This window comes from Urocitellus parryii, chromosome 5, assembly GCF_045843805.1.
Source record: "Urocitellus parryii isolate mUroPar1 chromosome 5, mUroPar1.hap1, whole genome shotgun sequence".
In the NCBI taxonomy this organism is placed as follows: Eukaryota; Metazoa; Chordata; class Mammalia; order Rodentia; family Sciuridae; genus Urocitellus; species Urocitellus parryii.
Window position 1 is genome coordinate 72,906,212 of NC_135535.1, and position 21,803 is coordinate 72,928,014.

Genomic DNA, 21,803 nt, shown 5'->3' on the forward strand with positions numbered 1-21,803 from the left:
TATCAGGGAACGGAAGAAACAAGGCTAAGAACATGGGACTTCTGGTTGTACTATTTCCTTTTCAGTTTAGCTACCAATTTTACTTTATAGGAATGTGAACTTGATGTAAACACAGAGATTGATGGCAATGGAACAGACAGAAGAGGGATATGTTTTATGAAGAAGTAAGCCATATGCAGGAAGGAGGTAGATGAGATTCATCTAGTCTTTTGTCAGGAGGCAGCTTGTCTAATAGCGAGGTAAGTAAAATGCATGTAAGGATTTTGAGTACCAAGCTGAGGAGTTTGGGAGCCCTTAGTTCTTGATTACAGTGGTGGCATAATGTTAACTGCATTTTCGTTTTAATCTGGTTGTGGATTAGTGAATGCATTGGGGAGTTTGAACTGGAGCTTCTGAGGCCAGTTAAATAGTCGTTATGAGTCTAGTACAAAATGAAGGCCTCTAGCATGTTGAGGTAATGGGAGCCAGGAGGAAGGTATTCTTTCCGTTGTCAACACACAGCGTTCAGGGCATATGTAAACTCATTTTAAAGGATTATGAACACTCATTTTCTTTTAAAAGACCAGTGAGGAAAAAAAGGAAAAAAAACTCTTTTGGGATTAAAACAGGGTTAAGCGCTTGGCTTTTGTCATTTTCTAATTACATAACCTAGGGAAAGTCACCTAATCTCTCTTGAGCTTCGGTTTTGTTTCTTCTAAATTAAAGATGACAATCCCTACTTGATGCAACACTCGTGGGCATAAAAGCAGACAGCTTTTGAAAACATTTGGCAATGGCGCTCAATGTGGGTTTTCCCTTCCTTCAGGTGTCCTTGAGTCAGGTCCTGAGTAGCCAAAGGCAGCTGAGGTCAGGCAAGCGTTTCTACCTGGAGATCCAGCGCGGCCACTCCTGTCCCGAGCTGGGATGGCCTCCAAACGCCAGCCTCGCCTCCTACCAAGCTTCGCGCTGGATGACAGAGCATCCCTAATCACTCTCGGGACAGACGCTTCGCCCGCACAAGGGCGCTGGAGCACGCGGCAGCCCGGCCAGCGTGAGTGCGAGGGGAAGCCGGGAACTGGGCAGCAAGGGCTGCGGCGCCCGAGGCCGCAGCGGCCACCCCCGCACGGTCCGCCCACTCGCCCGCTAACTCGCCGCGGGTGCTGGGCCGCGCTGGCCGCGTTTGAAGTCTCCGGCGCGGCCGCTGGTTGGCCGGCGAGGGTCACGTGAGCCGGGCAGGAGTTTCCCCGACAGCTGGAGGCTGCGTGGGATCCGGCGGCTCCCGAGCTCGGCGGTGCGGCCTTCCCCGCCCCCCTTCTCTTCCCCCGCCCGCTTCCGTCCGGCTTATTATCCTCCGTATTGACAAACAGAGCGGCCGCAGCGGCGACTCTGGGCGTGCGTTAGTAGCCGAGCGATGGGAGACAAGAAGAGCCCCACCAGGTAACAGCGCGTGGGCCCCGGGGCCCGGACTTGCAGGCGGCGGGGCCTTCGCGCGGGGCTCCAGGCGGCCACTTCGCTCGCCGCCCGGGCACCGGGGCGAGAACGGGGGCGGCGCCGCTGCTGCGCGAGCACTGCCGCGTGAGGGGCCGGCGTCGGCCGCCCCACAATGGAGCCGCGATGGCGGCGGCAGCGGCCCTAGCGGCAGCCCCCGGTGTCAGAGCGGTGGCGGCCGCGGGGAGTGCGGCGGGGCTCGAGCCCTCCCCTTTCCTGGTTCCCTCCCCCTCCAAGACGGAGCACTGCGCGCCGGGGACCTGCGGGGCGGGGGTCGCAGAATTGGGGCGGGGGGCGGGGGCGGCCGGGGCTCGGGCGCCGGGCGCGGCCTGCTGATGACCCCGCGCTGCGTCGTGTCCGGGTTGTGTCCTGCAGGCCGAAGCGGCAGCCGAAGCCGTCCTCGGATGAGGGTTACTGGGACTGTAGCGTCTGCACCTTCCGGAACAGCGCCGAGGCCTTCAAGTGCATGATGTGCGATGTGCGGAAGGGCACCTCCACCCGGTGAGTCCCGGGCCTGCCCCGCCGGCCACCGGGGTCGCGGCGCACCGGACGCCCCTGCGGCTGCGGGCCCCTCCCGTGACACTCGCAGATCTGTCGGGAGCGGGCGAGACGGAGGTGGTGGCCGCGATAGGAGTCGGGTCACATCGATCGCGACCCACGCGATGGTTTGCGGCGAGGGGTAATTGAAGAGGCTGTAACGTTTTTTTCTTTTTTTTTTTTTTGCTGCCAAGAGAAAATAAATTATTTAGGGAGGCATTAGTTCCTGCGATTTAATTCGTATCGCTGGGTATAATGTCTCCTCCCTCCTCCCGGCATAAAAATGTTGACTGCATTGTTGTGTTAGTGTGCGGGGATCAAGAAGACTGAAATCCTCTTTAGGAGCAAAGGATGTAATTTAATTTTGATCCTCATAAAAAAGTATCTTATTGTAGAATACATAATAGATTAAACCGCTTTTTAAAAACGTGTACGTGTGGAAGAGTCAGACCAAGGTTTTGTTTGGTGTGCTATTCCAGTTCTCTAATATTTTCTAAATAAGTATTTGGAGGTAAACCCAGTCACAGGAACACATTTTTAAGCAAAGTATCCAAATATCTTTAGTTTGATTAAATAGCAGCCTGTTAAAAAAACAAGATAAAATGATATCCGCCTATTTTCAGTCTTAGTTTATGGTTTGTAAGCTTATAGTATTATAACTCTGTCTTTTAAAAAGCCACTTAAATGAATTAAGTGGATAAAGAAAGTCGTCCAGGAAATTCAAAGTCAGGCGTTCTTGATATGCCAGCACTTAGTTAAAAGAGTTCTTGGCCTTTAGAGGAAGGTGGCCTTTGAATTAATTCATTGTAATCCTGTGATTTATAGCTTAACATTTAGATAAGGTACTTATTTTGATATTTCAAAGTCTATTAGAATCTTAAATTCTCACAGTAAGCACATTAAGTTTATTGTTACTTTTAAAATAGAGGGTCTTTGTAATTTTGACATTATAAATATTCAGTAAAAGTTAGATTTCTAAAAAGAAGATATCCTGATGGTTTAAACACTTTATTAAATTTTTAAAGCATAGGACCAGAAGTCTCAAATTTTAAAGATTTTCTATGTGAAACGACCTGCTTTTGACATGGTCGTCTTTTTGTAAATCTTAGACTTTTGTACATGAATTTTCATTTGAATTGGATAAAATATTTTGAATATTTTTCAGGATCACTATTAAAAAGCAAACTTTTAAACATTTGCTAAATTCAAGGGAAAATGAGAGAACATTCTAAAAGAAAAAAAAGTTACCTACTTGCTATTTTTGGACCCGTGTTTTAAGTATTTTGAAAAGAAGAGCATCATTATGTCATATGAGGTTGGATTTGGTTAAGAGTGTACTCATATGTCTTTATTAGTGCTTTGTATTTTAAAAAATTCTCAAGAAGCACCATTTAGGAAATTTCTTTTTTGGTGGCAGGAACTTTAAATCTTAATCTCTGGTACTATATTGTTGCTTTTTGTTGTTCCCTCTCTATTTTCTTGTAGCAATTAGAAAAATACTGAAACTAGAAGAGCCTATATGTTTATTTGCAGGGACAGCAAGGAAGGGGGGAAGCTGTTGTCCTACTCCACAGCCAGTCTTGGGGTTAGAGGAACCCTGAGAAATAGAGTAGGTGGTGGCAGCTCAGAAGAGAAGAAACAGGCCGAATACCTGGCACCTGGAAGAAGAAGGATTATAGTGCACAGGGGAGTTGGCCCAGGACAGAGAAGTGGGCCTACTTTTAAAGAGGCTTGAGGCCCACATGGGAGCCCCTGACATTTTTTTACCAGTACATCTGAGCTCTTGTAGATCCCATTTTTAGTGGTGGAAACATTACTTGAGGAGCACTCAGAGAAGCATTGTCATTTGGATTGAAACTGAAGAGGCTCTGGGCAACCCACCAGAAGTCTAAGGGACACTCTGTTCCTAAAAGTAAGTGTTCTGCACTGTGACACCCTCTAAGCTTCTTCCTTCCTCTCTGAATTGTCTCTTTTCTTTTGACTTTGGCCCTGAGTTAAACCTAAGAGCTCTCATTTCTCTGTTATATGTTACATTCCTACTGTTGTTTCTGAAATTAAGAGTGGAATCCATGTTTGGGTAGAACAATGGAACAGGGCATTGTTAATAAGGCAGATAGTGATTACACTGCAAAATACTTCCCTCCCCAGTAATGTTAGGAAGACAGGAGTAAAGGACTGCAGAACACTATTGAGAAGGGAAAGTTTCAGTAGTGGAAAGAAGTAATTCTCCATAGCTGACATAATCATTAGCTGTGAGGTGATTTCAAGGATAAGGTTGTGGAGAGCCAGAGCTGGGCCTGGATAGCTGTGCAGCAGAAGGATGCAGTTTGTTGAAGACTTGTTTATGTGACAAACAGCCAGGATTTGAATCCTTTGGGTCAGACTGACCTCTGAACTAATTCTCAATTGCCAAATGTGAGGCCAAGTCTAAGTCATCCTAGACATTTGAAACATTTTTTTTTTTTCCTTTTAAACCTTCAGAAAAGATCCAGTCCATGATCTCTCTTTAAAGTCTTTACTGACATAAAATATATATTTTTTTTCTTTAAAGAATACCTAGTTCAAATGCTTCACATTCCAACAGAAGACCATTTCCTTTGCCTATATCCTAGGGAGGTCATGTCAAGCTGTAGAATGAGGTTACATTCATAGCATGTCTGTCAGAATAAAATATGATTTGACATAGTTTCAATTCCTCAATTGTATTCTCAATTATATTCTTTTAAGTTGATGCCATTTCTGTGATTGAATTTCAATTTTGTATTTGGTGGCCTTTATTTAAATTTAATTAATCTCTTTTAAATCTAGAACCTAAATGACCTGAAATTTTCTACATTGTGCTTTTGTGAGACAGTAATAAATGTCAAACTGATAAGGAATATTAAAAAGAAAAAGCTACAGCAACAGATTACCATCAAAGGTGCTGCACAGTCTTCAGAATCTGAAGTTCTTTTTAAGGCAATAAGTGTTCCAAATATAAACATAAGAAAGTAGAAAATTAAGAGCCATTATGAATCATCAGAGAAAATGAAATATTTAGTGTAGTCTGTGTGAAGGTAGAAATGGATATATAACAATTAAAACTGGTATCTTATTGTGTCTGCATTTAGGAATAGAAAATTATTGCTTACTTCACAGAACAAATATTTAGAAGTTAAAATGATAGAGTTGTTTGTTTTGGTTCTGCACTGTGATCTAAATGCAAACCTATAAAATAAAACCTAGTCTATAGCAGGTTTTTAAGTATAACAGGTAGTGTTATATTTTCTCAGGGTATGCTGTGATAGTTCCATTAGGTTTCTCAAAAGTGTTATTTTAGAAAGCTGTGAAAAGATGACTTAGAAACCACTAGGTCTTGTACTAGAAATCTGGTAACTTAAGCTCATATCTAACAACTACTACAATAGCAAATATTTATTGAGCATCTTATACAAGAGTTGAGCTAGGTATTGGACATACAATGAGAAACTATATATATATATATATATATATTTTTTTTTTTTTTGCTTTTGTAAAATTTAACGGTTTTCTTGTCAAATGAGAAGCACTTTGAGCTGGGTGAGGTGGCTCCCAGCAGCTCTGGAGGTTGAGGCAGGAGGATTGCTAGTTCAAGGCCAGCCTCAGCAATTTAGCAAGGCCTTAAGCAACTCAGTGAGACCCTTTCTCTAAACAAAATATAAAAAAGGATAGGGGTTTTGGCTCAATGGTTAGTGCCCCAACTTCATTATAAAGTGTTGTTTACAACTTAACACAGTGTTATGGCAAGGATTTGATTATTAATGAAAAGAATTACTTTACCTTCTGTAAAATGAAAATAAACTGTGAAGTTCACATTTCAAAGAATCCCTAAAGGAACTATTATCTGATGAAAATCTTTTCATTATCACTGTTGTCTTGTCATACTTGTTTTCTGTCTTTTAATTTGAGGTTTGTTACTAATTCTCCTAAATCCTTGGTGTGGGAATGGGATTTAAAAAAAAAAAAAAAAAAAAAAAAGAGGGCCATCTAAATAAGCCTGCCTTTTTTTTTTTTTTTTTAAAAGAACTACCTGATTCTGATTCTCAATCTTTTCTTACCCATCTGAGGAACCTTTCCAGCAACCACTAATTTGTTTTTCAGAGATTCCTTACTTGTGGTGGGGGCTGGGGGAGGTTTCTTGTTTGTTTTCTCTCCTCCCTTTATCTTGGATTAGAATACTCAGAGGTTCATTGTTTATAGGAAATTGTGAAAGTGATTAGTGTTTGGAAAGTCTGTGGTAGTTGTTTTTGAAGTGTGGAATGAGGAACTGTAGGGGTCCCTTAAACCCTTTTAGTTAATTTATGCATTTCAAACTGTTTTCACAAGAACATTGGGCCATAATTTTCCTTTTTCACTGTGTCCACACATGTAGTGATGGTGCAAAAGCAGTGGTAGGTGAAAACAGCATTTTAGCGTGAATCAGGGCAGTGGCACTAAATTGCCACATTCATTCTAATCTTTACCACCATGCCAGTGCAGTAAAAATAATGCCAGTTTCCCTTAAGAATATCCTTTATGAAACTAAGAGTTAGTAGTTTTATTAAGTCTTTGTCTTTAAAATATTCTGATGAAATGAAAAGTGCATGAGAAACACTTCTGTGGCATCCCAAAGTGCAAGGGTTGACTGCAAAGGGAAAGCACTTGAGAAGTTGCTTTTTTTCATAGAACATCATTTTTTTTTTTTTTTGAAAGGCCATCTGACAAACTGGTTATTCAAAATTGGATATTTAGGGGCTAGGATATATAGCTCAGTTGGCAGAGCACTTGCCTGGCATGTACTAGACCCTGGGTTTAATCCCAACACCATGAAAAAAGAAAAAATGTATACTTTCAAAATTGGATATTTAACAGTTAATGTCTTAAAAATGGATACAGTAAGTTTTTTTTACTTAAAGGGAACAACTGATACTATTTGTTGTCAATAAAAATGACAAATGTAAACTAGAATTTTTGAAAGCTTTTAATTTCAACAGTGAGTTTTAGAGCCTCTGAGTCCTTCCTGTGTATTTTTGTATGTATTTACTGTTTTTGCTGTATTGGGGATTAAACTCAGGGCCTCCCACGTGCTAGGCAAGTCCTCTGCCTCTGAGCCACATTCCAAACCTTTAAAAAATTTTTAAGTTGCCCAGGTTGTTCTTGAACTTGGGATCCTCCTGCCTCAGTCTCCCAAGTTGCTAGTATTATAGGTGTGTGCCACTGGGTCCTGCTTTATTTTTTCATTTTTTAAGTTTTTTTTTCTTTTGAATACTTTAATGACTTTTTCTGATTAGTGGTAATATCAATGAATGTAATTTCTGATATTTTATCATGAAATATGTCAACATTTGGAAGGGCTGCATAACTCTGAACCCATATTTTCTAAAAATCAATATGTGAGAATTCAAAACCATGCATAGATAATTCCTTCAAAGTACAAAATAGCAAAGGGTTTTAGGGGAATACTATGGAAACTTTGTTGTGTAGTTTTAGATTTCAAATTTCCTTTGGGAAAAAAACTGTCTTTAGTATCAAAGAATAATATTTACAATTATTTAAGAAAAGGCTACTTAAATACCTTCTCCCTTTTTTTGACTACATACCTGTGGGAGTCCAGATTTTCTTCATATTCTTGAACCAAAATGACATATTGCAAAAAAAGTGAATGCAGAAATAGATATGACAATCCAGATGTCATGTATTAATCCTGATGTAAGAGGGTAGCAAAAATATACAGTGTCAGAGGTTGGGGATATAGCTCAGTTGGTAGAGTGCTTGCCTCTCCTGTTTAAGGCCCTGGGTTCAATCCCCAGCACCACCACCACACACACACACAAAAAAAAAAAAAAAAATACAGTGCCAGTTTCACACAAAATTATTTTTGGAAAATACAGATTTTTTTCATGAAAGTATCATTTAATTAATGTGATGTTTTATTGTTTGTTTGTTTATTTATTTATTTATTTATTTATTGCTGCGGGATTGGAACCTAGGGCTTGGTGCATGCTAGACAAGTACTCCACCACTGAGCTTACATGCCCTTAACCCCTGTTTTTGTTTCCAGTATAATAATGATAGATAAAATCCATGTAAACTAAAGCTCTTTAACTTTTAAGACTGTGAAGAGAACTTGAGTGTGTATGAAATGATGGTTTAGAATTTTATTAGCTTAGCTTTTTATACAGAAAAAATTGACTTCACCAGGCATTCTTTTTCTTTCCTTTATTTTTTACTAAATGAAGTTTCTCTAATAACTGGTGTTCTTCCTAATTGTTAAACTCATTGGCTGAATCTCAGTCTTCTTTCAAAGTCAACTCTGTGGTGTTTGATATTGCTATCTTTGTTTTAAAATTGGAACACTCCTTCTGAACTTTCCTTTTAAGTTTTTGAAATCAATTTCTGCCTAACCATGTTTTACTTCTCTATATTCCTTATCCTGTATGTGGCATAAACTTCTTTCTGGAACCTAAGCTGAAACTATCATTGTCTCAGCTTTGATTCTAACTTCTTGTCATTCCTTATATACATCTATTTCTCCATCTCAAATCTATTCTTTTTTGAGTTTTTGTAGCTATAGTTCAGAAGTCATATATTATTTTTTTAACTGAACAAATTGATCTCTGGAATGCTACTAATATTTTTTTTGAAGACTATCTGGTAATATTGGTCCCTACATATTAAAAAAAAAGTGGTTTGCTGTGGCTGCTGAATAATGATGAACTTCTAAGCATGACATTCAAGGCTATAAAAATCTATTCCCAAATTGCCTTTATGGTGTCATTTCCTGCTCCTTATCCTAATCAGTCCTGTGCTATATCAGCGTTGAAGTATATTTATCAGATGATACTCCTAAAGAAACCCTTTGGAATTACCCTCTCCCTAACTCTAGTTAGTATTCATGTTGATTCTATGTACGTATGTATGTATGTATATATAATTATTCCTAGAGGATCTATAAGTTGTAGTATAGTTGTCTAGATTTTTATCTACTCTACAGGGAAGAGACTCTGATTCATTTTGGTACCCCAAACTTGTAAAGTACCTGGATCATTATAGGTATATAAACTTTTTCAATTAATGTTCCTTTAGTTTTGATTTTCTTTTTTGATGCTGATATTGGTTTTCCAATAATTTTCAAAGATTGTGTTTGAAAAATACAGACTGTTTTGTTCATAAGTTGTAGGTTTATATTAATTTTTTTAGCATTATTTCAATGATAATGTTGTATATGAATTCCTTAGTACTTTAAAGGTGCAGCTTTGGAAAGTTGTTGTTATTCTTATGATCTCATTTGCAGCCACATAGGTCTTGTTATGAAATATAATTGTTTACTAAATTGTAAGTTCTCTTGTGAATGACTTTAAATTTAAGATAATTTTCCTTGAGAGCCTATCAAAAACTAAAATATGCTGTATGTAAATTTGTGGTATTTGAGATTAATTGAAAAATAGTTTAGCATTTGGATTTTATATTTGTTTGGACTATACTGAATTTAAAATAAAATTGGAACTAATTGAATTTAATTATAATTAAAATGAAACTAAATTTTATGATTGAGGTAGTAATGTTTTGTCTATAAACTTGTACTTTCTTTATGAAGTACTTCAAACTGAACCCAGGGCTTTACATTGGCATTACCTCTGAGCCACATACCCAGCACCAACTTGTACTTTTAAAAATAAATCAATATGCCAATTAGGAATGACTATATAGAAATAAGACAGACATTAGGAAAATAATGGAATTTTTACTCATCTGCTTCTTCATATCCCCACCCCCACCCCTGTGCTAGGGATCAAACCCAGGGCTTTACACTGGTAGGCAGGCACTGTTCCACAGAACTGTACCTCTAACTTGGGTTTTTACTATTCTTAGTTTTTTATTTTAATTTTTATTTTACTATTCTTATTATTCAGGATTAGGCTAACAGGATTCATTTTTTAAGAATTGTATTATCATTATGCCTGCTGGGTGAACTCCTGCTTATTCTTTTAAGACCCAACTCACTTATCTATGCCCTGTAATATTCTCCTAGCCCATTCCAAACCTGCCACCTTTTGTATATACCTCTGAATGTGGCATCCATCTAGCTACTGAATTTCCTCATAAACCCAAGGTTGATTTGTATCTTTTCTATGAAGCCGAGTATTCTAAATGTTGAATTAACCAGAAAGGAGAGGATGGCTCTTTGGTTAAATTTTTGGCTCTTTTAGTTCAAGGTGCATTTGTGATGCCTGTATTATAGCATTTATCACATTATCGTTCAGTTACATGTATTCATCCATTTCCTTGCTGCTCTTTGAGTTTCTTAAGTGAAATTGGAGTTTTTTGTTACTTTTTTGAAGGTGCTTGGCAGAATGCCTTGGAAATAATAGGTGTTCAATAGAGGTTTGTTGAAGCAGGTATATATAGATATTAGGAAAAAACAGGTTATTGGGTTTTTAAAAATTCAACCTTTGAAAAAGTGGGAATTCTGATGTAGGATATATAAGTCACTATTTGCCCTTCCATACATATGAGTGCATTATTGGAAGTGGTAATGACAAAATCATAAAATTCTGCACAAGCTTATTGGGCATATATCATAGATCATGAACGATGCTAAGATGATAGAACTATGGATGACTTTGTTCTAGGCCTCTAAAGAGTTCGAATTCTAGCACGGATGATAGATGGTATTTGCAAATGATATACAGAAGGAGTTTAAAATAAATTTTCAAACATAGTCCTAGTTTTTGAAGAAGACCCATTCTCAGATTAAGTATGAAATCAGTTTTTTTGACTTATGGAATTGACACATGCCTGTAATCCTAGCAACTCTGGAGACTGTGGCAGGAGGATCAAAAGTTCCAAGCCAGCCTGGGCAGTTTAGCCAGATCCTTTCTTAGCATCATGGCCAATATGCAGTTTGGTTGATTACCTTTCTCCCCTATGAAATTTCAGCCAAATGATAGTCTTTGAAAGGGCTGCTATTTCATTGCTGGTTAAAACTTTCTTTTTTGTATACAAATGTGTGTATATTTCAAAGAAACTGTAATTTTTAAAGATACTAGTTGTCATATAATTGAAGTAAGATTTCAGTAGATCAAAATTTTCTGCCAAATATATTGCCCATATATTTAACCTTGAAGGAAAGAGGAATAAGCAAAGAAACTTTACCCAAGTAGGCTAGTCTTAATAAATCTCTTTGTTGAAGAGAAAAGGATCCAAAAATAAATTAGTATTCAGAGAACCTAGGTTTAAACTAGAGTCTAATTCCTCTTCATCATCAGCCATATAGAGTGGCTTGAGGCCAATAAAAGGATATATAGGAGAGCATTTTGAACACAATAAAGCATTACACCAGTGCTTTGCCTATGCTAAATTTACATACTAAACACTTTAAAAATAATCTCACAAACCATCTCTTTTTTTAATATTTGTTTTTTAATTGTAGTTAGACACAATACATTTATCCCATTCACACATTTCTATGTAATCCTGAGGATCGAACCCAGGGTTTCGCACGTGCGAGGTGAGCGCTGTACTGCTGCGCCACAACCCCAGCCCTCACAAACCATCTTTGAGAAACAATTTTATAATAGGATTACCTTGTTAAGTTTAATGCCTCTTTCTTGTTGGTTATGTTATCAGTCACCTTCAATATGCTATTCAGGAGTTTGGTTTTGTTTTCCTTTTCTTTAAACATAATTGTAAGGCCTTTTTATCAGTGGCAGTAAATGGTGACCTTTGCCATTAAGGAATATATTTGAACAATTATTGTTATGTTAATTTTCAATTATTGTAGTTTGGGGGGGAAGTAGGAATTTACTTGTGTAATGCTTCACTGTGTTCAGGGTGGATTCCTATTTAGCCTTCATTTGCTTATCAAACCTCCCTATACAGCTAGTGAGGAAGCTGGTCATCTAGTCACAGAAATATATTAGACCCTAGATTGAAACCCAGGTTGTTACAACTACTGGTTGGTCTTTTCACCCTTTCTTCCCTGGTAAAGAGGTTTATAAAATTATCCTAGCTAGGTGAAATGTTTCTTTGCTTATTCCTCTTTGCTTCAAGGTCAGATATGGGCCATTATATTTGGTAGAAACATTCTGTGGTGTATCAAGTTTTCATTCAAGGATTTAAGTGGGATTTTCAAAACCATGTATTTCCCTTAAGTAATTATCCCTTTTAAAAAAGTATTAGTAAATAATTCTTTCCAGCTTATAATTTTAGTGGTATTGCAAGTATATAAAATATTATGTAATTGTGACTTTATTCATTAAATCAAATATTTGTTGAATACCTACACTGTTTCATTTATCAGCTTTCATGATTACTACTTAAACTTTGTTATGTGAGCTGTGATTGGTAACAATTTACTTTAAAAGATTCTGTATCTATTTGGTAATTTTGTTTATTCTAGAAAGTTATAGAATTATCATTAGAGAATTCTCAAGCAAAGGAGCTTTCCAAGAGTCTCCAGGGTGAACATTTCCTGAGATAGACTACTTACTTTACACATGAAAAAGGATGAACATCCAGAAACAGTAACACACACCCGTAATCCCAGTGACTTGGGAGGCTGAGGCAGGAGGATATGTAAGTTTAAGGCCAGCCTTAGCAATTTAGTAAGACCCTATGCAATTTAGGGAGACCCTGTCTCTAAATTTAAGTGCCTGTAGGTTCAATTCCTAGTAACGTCTTCCTTCCCACCACCAAAAAAATTTAAACAGTCTTCAGAGGGTAGACTAAGGGGTTTGTGGTAAGAATGTTGGTATTAAATGTTCAAAATGGGTTGAGACCACTATTGTTTGCAAATCCTTCTTATTGGGATTTTCAGCTACCCTGGAAGATTCTAGTGGTAATGTTTTAGCAGTCTTCTGAGTGGGATCTTCTCTGTTTTTTTTTTTTTTTTTGAGGGGTGGGGTGGGGACTCATGGCTCTACCAAATGTCCTATTTATAGTAAAAAACACAGGCCAGAAAGATTGTGACTTGTTCAATAGCTGGTTAATGTGAGGTTCACATATCTGATTAGCCAGTCACTTTTTATTATCTTGCTGTGGTAGGAAGTAGGTTTGTCTAGCAAGTATCTCCTTAAGGATTTTTTCTTACAATTTTTCTAAAACTTGATCTAGTGTTGTATGTTTTGATAACTTCTAACATTAAACCCACTGCTTAGAATAAGAACTACATTGTTCAAATCTGTGAGCAGTATGATAAGTGAAGAACAAAATAACTGTTTTCCCTATGTTAATTGATATTTTGAGTTTAAATGTTAACAGACTTCATTTTGATGTCTTTTTCTTTTTTCTTTTTTTCTTTTTGCAGTGCTGGGGATTAAACCTGGGACACTCTACCAGTGAGCCATATCCCCAGCCATTTTACATTTATTGTTTTTGAGATAAGAGTCTCATTAAAGTGCCCAGGCTGGCCTTGAACTTGAAATCCTCCTACCTCATCTTCCCAAGTAGCAGGGATTACAGGCATGAGTCACCATGCTCTGCTTGCTGGTTTTCTATCAACTTTACATAGCATTTTTCTGTGATGTTCTTTGGAAATATGCATTATAATTTAATCTTACCATCTTTCACTTAATTTAATGCAGGGTTTTATTATACATTCAAGTTTTCAGTGCAGGAAAGTACCTGTTTTACTTGTACATATTTGTTTTTAATTTTTTAAAATATTTTTTTAGTTGTTGATGGACCTTGATTTTATTCATTTATTTATATGCCATGCTGAAAATTGAACCCAGGGCTTCACACATGTGAGGTAAGCACTCTACTACTGAACCACAACCCAGCTCTCATTTTTAATTTTTATGTGTATTCATTATGAAAATGTAAAATAAAAGAGCAAAAGCAAACAATTTCAAATTTTAGGAGTTCTCTACAGTTATGCAGCATTGTAGTTAAGAGTGTGGACTCTGGAACTCTATTCTGTGGGTTTAAATATTGGTTTCATCATTTACTAGCTGTGTAATCTTGTGAAAGTCACACAATTTTTTGAACATCAACTTTTTTTTAACTTGTGAAAATGAAGATTATGATAACGCCTTATAGTTATTATGAAGAACAGTGTACTTATTAGCACAGTGTGTGGTATATAGTAAATCCTCAAAAAACTGTTAGCTAAAGCAATCAAATATACAAGTGGTGATACAGTATTAGATGTCCATGTAGGGGTATATAACAGTCCAGATTGTAAAACATTTGGGTTCTAGTGAGTAACTTAAAAACCAAAGCATAAGAGTGTTTTTTTCTAAAAATAGAATTTTCCACAAATTGCTTCAAGGATATTTTTATCTTCATCTTCCTTTATATACACCCTGCTTATCACCCCCCCCACACCCGTGTGTGTGTGTGTGTGTGTGTGTGTGTGTGTGTGTGTGTGCGCGCCCCACACACCTGCTTGTGTTTGTGTGTGTTGCCTAGTGTCCTGATATGGACTGTCACATAAACTCTTGGGCCATACTAGTAAGTTTTAATATGTAGGAAGTACAGTAGGAGTGGGAAGCAGTGTAATGAGTAGACTTAAGAATTCAGCAGATGAAAGCACCATGTCTATTTATTTATTTATTTATTTATGATAGTGGAATGTATTGCAATTCTTATTACACATATAGGGCACATATCTCTGGTTGTATACAAACTAGATTCACACCAATTAGTGTCTTCATACCTGTACTTTGGATAATAATGATCATCAAGTTCCACCATCATTAATTACTCTGTGCCCCTTCCCTTCCCCTCCAACCCCTCTGCGCTATCTAGAGTTCGTCTATTTCTCCCATGTTCCCTCTCCGTACCCCACTATGAATCAGCCTCCTTATAAAAAAAAACCAAAAAACCCCCAAAACATTCAGCATTTAGTTTTTAGGGATTGGCTGACTTCACTTAACATTATCTTCTCTAACACCATCCATTTACCTGCAAATGCCATAATTTTATTCTCTTTTATTGCTGAGTAATATTCCATTGTGTATATATGCCACATTTTTTTTTTATCCATTCATCGATTGAAGGGCATTTAGGTTGGTTCCACAGTTTATCTATTGTGAATTGTGCTGCTATAAACATTGATGTGGCTGTGTCCCTGTAGTATGCAATTTTTAAGTCTTTTGGGTATAGACCGATGTTGAGGGCCACAACCAAGTCAATATGGCGCCTGGACTTTGCCAGGAGGAGTGGTTTGTGAGCCATTAAGATGATGAGGATTCCTTAATGACTGACTGCTGTATCTAGATGATGTTAATTAAGTTAAGCTGTGTGTAATTAGTTGGGTATATATACCTCTGCTGTCCCGTAATAAAGCGGCTCCGGCTGTTTCAATCTTCGCAAGTTGCTTGTCACCTCCCAGTTATTTGCCCAGCCAGACTGCGGCAGACTGAGAAGGACAGCTGGGACAAATAGTGGTTCCATTCCTAATTTTCCAAGAAATCTTCCATATTGGCTGCACCAATTTGCAGTCCCACCAGCAATGTATGAGTGTACCTTTTTCCCCACATCCTCACCAACGCTTATTGTTGTTTATATGCATAACAGCTGCCATTCTGACTGGAGTGAGATGAAATCTTAGAGTGGTTTTGATTTGCATTTCTCTTAATTGGTTGTGATGATGAACTTTTAAAAAATATATTTGTTTATTGATTATATATCATCTTCTGAGAAGTGTCTGTTAAGATCCTTGGCCCATTTGTTGATTGGGTTATTTATTTTTATGGTGTCTAGTTTTTTGAGTTCTTTGTATGCTCTAGTGATTAGTGATCTATCTGATGTGTAAGAGGTAAAGATTTCCTCCCAAGATGTAGGCTCTCTATTCACCTCACAGATTGTTTCTTTTGCTGAGAAGAAACTTTTTAGTTTGAGTCCATCCCATTTATTGATTCTCAATTTTAATTCTTGCACTATAGGAGTCTTATTAAGAAAGTTGGGGCCTAATTCCACATGTTAGAGATTAGGGCCTACTTTTTCTTCTATTAGATGCAGGGTCTCTGGTTATATTCCTAAGTACGCAGGGTCTCTGGTTGTATTCCTAAGTACACAGGGTTTCTGGTTTTATTCCTAAGTCCTTGATCCATTTTTTTTTTATTTTTTAGAGAGAGAGAGAGAGAGAGAGAGAGAGAGAGAGAGAGAGAATTTAATATTTATTTCTTAGTTTTCATCGGACACAACATCTTTGTTTGTATGTGGTGCTGAGGATCGAACCCGGGCCGCATGCATGCCAGGCGAGCGCACTACCGCTTGAGCCACATCCCCAGCCTCCCTTGATCCGTTTTTAGTCGAGTTTTGTGCATGGTGAGAGTTTTGTTGCATATGGATTTCCAGTTTTCCCAGCACCATTTGTTGAAGAGGCTATCTTTTCTCCAATGCATGTTCTTGGCACCTTTGACTAATATAAGATAACTGAAGTTTTGTGGGTTAGTCTCTGTGTCCTCTATTCTGTACCATTGGTCTACCTGTCTGTTTTGGTGCCAATACCATGCTGTTTTTGTTACTGTTGCTCTGCAGTGTAGTTTAAAGTCTGGTATAGTGATGCCACCTGCTTCACTCTTCCTGCTAAGGATTCCTTAACTATTCTGGGTCTCTTATTTTTCCAGATGAATTTTATATTTGCTTTTTCTGTTTCTATGAGGAATATCATTGGAATTTTGATCAGAAATGTATTAAATTTGTATAGTGCTTTTGGAAATATGGTCATTTTGATAATATTAATTCTGTCTATCCAAGAGCAAGGTAGATCTTCCCATCTCCCCATCTTCCCATCTTCTTTGACTTCTTTCTTTAGGGTTCTGTAGTTTTCATTGTAGAGGTCTTTCACCTCTTTTTTTTTTTTTGCAGTGGTGCAAGCCTTTATTTTTTTTCAGATCTTAAAAAATTTTTTTTTTGCATTACAATTCTTAATACACCTTTACACCACAATTTATCATGTCTTTCACCTCGTTCGTTAAGTTGATTCCCAAGTATTTTATTTTATTTTTTTGAGGCTATTGTAAATGAAGTAGTTTTCCTTGTTTCCCTTTCTGAGGATTTGTCACTGATATACAGAAATGCCTTTGATTTATGGGTGTTGATTTTATATCCTGCTATTTTGCTGAATTCATTTACTAGTTCTAGAAGTTTTCTGGTGAAACTTTTAGGGTCTTCTAGGTATAGAATCATATCATCAGCTAATAGTGCCAATTTGAGTTCTTCTTTTCCTATGTGTATCCCTTTAATTTCTTTTGTCTAATTGCTCTGGCCACTGTTTCAAAGCCGATGTTAATAGAAGTGGTGAAGGAGGGCATCCCTGTCTTGCTCCAGTTTTTAGAGGGAATGCCTTCAATTTTTCTCCATTTAGAATGATATTGGCCTGGGGCTTAGCATAGATAGCCTTTATGATGTTAAGATATGTTACTTTTATCTCTATTTTTTCTAGTGTTTTGAACATGAATGGGTGCTGTATTTTGTCAAATGTTATTTCTGCAGCTATTGAGATGATCATATGATTCTTATCTTTAAGTCTATTGATGTGATGAATTACATTTGTTGATTTCCATATATTGAACCAACCTTGCATCCCTGGGATGAATCCCACTCGATTGTGGTGTGTGATCTTTTTGATATTTTTGTATTTGATTTGATAGAATTTTATTGAGAATTTTTGCATCTGTGTTCATTAGAGATATTGGTCTGAAGTTTTCTTTTTTGGATGTGTCTTTGCCTGGTTTTGGAATTAGAGTGATATTGGCCTCATAGAATGAATTTGGAAGTGCTGCTTCTTTTTCTATTTCCTGAAATAAATTGAAGAGTATTGATATTAGTTCTTCTTTAAAGGTCTTTTAGAACTTGGCTGTGTATCCGTCCAGTCCTGAGCTTTTCTTGGTTGGTAGACGTTTGATAACGTCTTCTATTTCATCACTTGAAATTGGTATATCATCCTGATTTAATTTGGGCAAATTATATGACTCTAGAAATTTGTTGATGCCTTCAATATTTTCTATTTTATTAGAGTACAAGTTTTCAAAATAATTTCTAATTATTTTCTCTATTTCTGTAGTGTCTGTTGTGATATTTCCTTTTTTATCATGTATGTTAGTGATTTGAATTTTCTCTCCTTCTCTTCGTTAGCATGGCTAAGGATCTGTCAATTTTATTTATTTTTTCAATTTTTTGTTTTATTTGCTGTAGTTAAAAAAGTAAATGTCTGTTTTTAAGGTAGGGATTGTCAGAACATGGTAATGGTCTTTTCCAGACTGCTGCATCTTCTGTATTATGCTGATTCGTCTGTCCTTTATTCCCCTTTCACAAATTCTTTCTTGGTCTTTATGATTGCTTAGGCATTATCCATCTCAGAAAGAGCTCTGTCCCTAGGCCAGAATAAATGCCTTTTAAATTAATCTTAAAGCATTTCATAACAAATGATGATTGTATTTACACAGTGTACTGAAAATATATTGGTCTTGTTTCTTTTTCCTCCCTGAATTGTTCTTTCTGAGGCTAGTACGCATTAGTCCAAGAATCAAATTTTGTTTACACCCATATGGCTTTTTGGCAATGATTAAAGGTGATAAACGATACAGTAAATATAGTGTAACTCTTAGTTAATCATGATGATTGTAAAAGTTCTCAGTGCCTGTGTCACAGTACCTGTCAATGTCACAGGTACTGATAATGCTTAACTGAATTACAAAGACCTTTGTTATTTATTTGATTCTGCTGTTGTTTTAAACTGTTTTCACTTCTGTTTTTTCCTAAGGAACATTTATCAGAATTAAGTTCTTTCATAATCCTGTAAGATGGAGGGAGTATATTTAATTGTGCACTTCATATTTGGTTAAAAGAACTTACATCAGTCTATGTTACCTGCATGTTCAACTTTTTTGGCAGTTTTAAAAAAAATTTTTTAGTTGTTGATGGACCTTTATTTTATTTATTTATCTATATGCGGTGCTGAGAATGGAACCCAATGCTTCACGCATGCAAGGCAAGCACTCTGTCACTGAGCCACAACCTCAGCCCTTCAGCAGTTTTTAAAATGTTTTCTTTTACTATCAGTGCAATGCATGATTGGAACTACTGCCACTAGCATTTAATTCTATCTTATGTCGTTCTTCCTTGTTTGTTGAAGCTTAATTACAAGCAGAGAAACCATTTACTTGTCATTTAGTACTAGTAGTAGTAAGCAATTGCAGCAAGCTAGTCAGGAGACAGGAGTGTCCTGAGCAAGGGTAATGCCAGTGAGGAGAGGGAAATGAATGTATTAGATGTGTCTAGGAGAAAATTTATAGGATTTGATGGTTGATTGTATATGGTTATAAAATGTAGGAAGTTGGGTTGTATAGCAGGGAGGAATCAGGATGAGTACAGGATTTTGGCCAAATTAAGCAGGAGCTTGAATCATGGTACTTTATTGCCCAAGGAAGAGTGCTACAATTAATTATATAGTAATATCTATCTTTCAGCTTGTACTTTGAAAGTTGGCTCTTGATTGTAGCTACAGAATGTAATTAATGAAAAAGATATTTAAAATATTGGGTTTATCTTGGTAAAGAATATTTTAAGGGCCAAAGGTATAGCTCAGTGGTAAAGTGCTTGCCTAGCATGCAAGAGGCTCTGGGTTTAATTACTGGTGCTGCAAAATTTATTTTTTAAATTGGTAAGCAAATATATAGTAACTTTTAAAATCTTGGAAAATTGCAGTTACTTGTGAAGGATCATGTATGAAGAAACTTATCTTCTCTTTTTAGGAGGGGTGAATCATAGAACTCTTCATTGATTAACTAACCAAGCACATCATGGTACATTTTATAAAACCATTTTTGATCTATAAAGCAATAGCTGTCTCTGCAGACACAGAATTTGATATAATTTATGATGCTTAAAGATTCAGGTTTTATGAGTGCTAAGTAAAAAGCTATTTGCAGCATAGGCAGTATAAGAAGGGAGTAGCTAAGACTCTAGAACTGAATATCACTGAGGGGTTTGTGAATTTTGAAAATAATTTAACTATCCATTAAAATGGAGATTATGGGGCAGATGATGGGCTAGGTAATGGAGTTAGAAAGGAGAACAAGATATCCCTGCCCTCTTGGAATTTAAGTCCAAATACAGAATACAAGCAAAATAATTGCAGATTTTGATAATAATGGGAATTATTTGAAGTAGGTAGATTACTCTGAGGGGGTGTTATAAAAGCTGAAGGTAAGAGAAAATGTTCATGAAAAGAGTACTGGTTAACAGCAAATTTAAAACGATTTTTTTAAAAAAGAAATTGTTTTATATGGAGCAAAGACTAACATGTGGTAAGGCAGGGGTGGGTGACATCAAACAAAGCCAGAGAAGTAGGTAGACTACAGATCACAATTTAGTCATAAATGATACTACATTTAGATTTTGTTGGAAATGTAACAAGAAGCCATTGAGTAAAGAGAATGGACTGGAAGGATGCAACAGTGGAAATAGAAAGGTGAGTTAGACTGTTCCTCTAGTTAGGTGGGAGATAATGGAGCATTAATATTTTGAAATTAATTTAGATACAATGGGTTTGTACCTTATTGTTATTGATGCTTTAGTGTATGGTTCCATGAAAAAGGTGAGTAATGAACAGCCATTGAAGATTTTTGAAAAGTGCAGCACGTATATGTACTTTGTGTGAGAGAGTAAGAGAAAGGGAGAAGAGAGATAGGTATGTACATACATGCACACATACATACATACATGCATGCTGGGGATCAAACTAAGGGACTGCCTAGCATGTTAGAAAACTGCTCTATCACTGAGCTACCACCTAGAACCCTGTATGCACTTTTAAAGTGATAGTGCAATTAATTATTTTAAAGTCATGATTAACAAGAGCCTAGTGAAGTATAATAGAAGAATTGCTGTTTTAAAGTTTTTAAAATTCATTTGGAAATGAAAAATGAATAACTTTTAAAGGAAAGAAAATGAGGCATTTAGAGCTACTCTTTAAGTTATAGTAACTATTATTGACTTGAGACTAGTGAAATTTATTATTACAGAAGAGAGCTATTGTTTTATAAAATCAGTCTTACAGAGAAAATATTTTACTCATATTTTAGAGATGATTATTAGGAATTGATTTGAAAACTAATGCAGGGCTTCAAAATCTGGACAGATTAATTTTAATATATAGTTTTTCCTATCTTTTCTCTCATGAGGCTGCAGTTCAGGTGTCAACCAGAGTTGCAGTTAACTCACGGCTCACTTGAGGGCAGATCCAATTTCAAGCTCACTTAAGTGGATTTTAGCAAACCTTAGAACACATGTTTCTGTCTTTCGTGACTGTTGACAGGTTTGGCTGTTGGTCAGAGACATCAGTTTCTTGTCACATGGGCTTTTTAATAGGGCTTCTCTGAACATTGGTAGCTTGTTTGCCCTAAAGGAAAGTATCTGAGACAATAATGTACCCCCTCCCAAAAAGAAGTCACTTTTTATCTACTTTTGGAAATGATAGCAGTTTGGTTTCTGTCTTATTCTAAAGGAATGCTTTCTTGTTGGTTAGCATTATTAGAATTCACACAGGATAGATTTGAATACAGCATCTTAATCTCTGGATTTTTTTTCTAAGCTATTCCAGTAAAATTCATTTTAGCTGGTTTTGTGGAATGAAGACAACCACAAGATGTACTTTTCAGTGCCAGTTTCTAAGTGACCCTTTTGGATATCTGTGTCTATTCTATAAATATAAACAAACATGTAAGATCTTTGTGCTACATACTTTTTCTTCAGTGATTAGAAGTTAAGGAAGAATCTAATAGAAACATTAACTAGATGACTCTTTTTTATATTTATAATTGGAAATGGAGGGCTTTGTGGGGATT

The 21,803-nt window shown here is 36.9% G+C and overlaps 1 protein-coding gene across 6 annotated transcripts in view; it reads left to right on the forward strand.

Annotated features, from left to right (window-relative positions):
* The first annotated feature begins 1,077 nt into the window (after positions 1–1,077).
* Positions 1,078–21,803, forward strand: part of Yaf2 (YY1 associated factor 2) — a 71,855-nt gene continuing 51,129 nt past the window's right edge. Inside the window, exons 1-3 of one of the 6 annotated variants that reach the window (XM_026401432.1) lie at positions 1,078–1,416; positions 1,843–1,968; positions 3,538–3,762. In XM_026401432.1, coding sequence (XP_026257217.1) covers positions 1,391–1,416; positions 1,843–1,968; positions 3,538–3,739 — 354 coding nt within the window. In that variant the 5' untranslated portion in view covers positions 1,078–1,390 and the 3' untranslated portion in view covers positions 3,740–3,762. Of the gene's footprint in view, positions 1,417–1,842; positions 1,969–2,114; positions 2,147–3,537; positions 3,763–21,803 lie in introns of those variants that run through there. The other 5 variants (XM_026401427.2, XM_026401429.2, XM_077798853.1 and 2 more) reach the window with 5 other exon arrangements.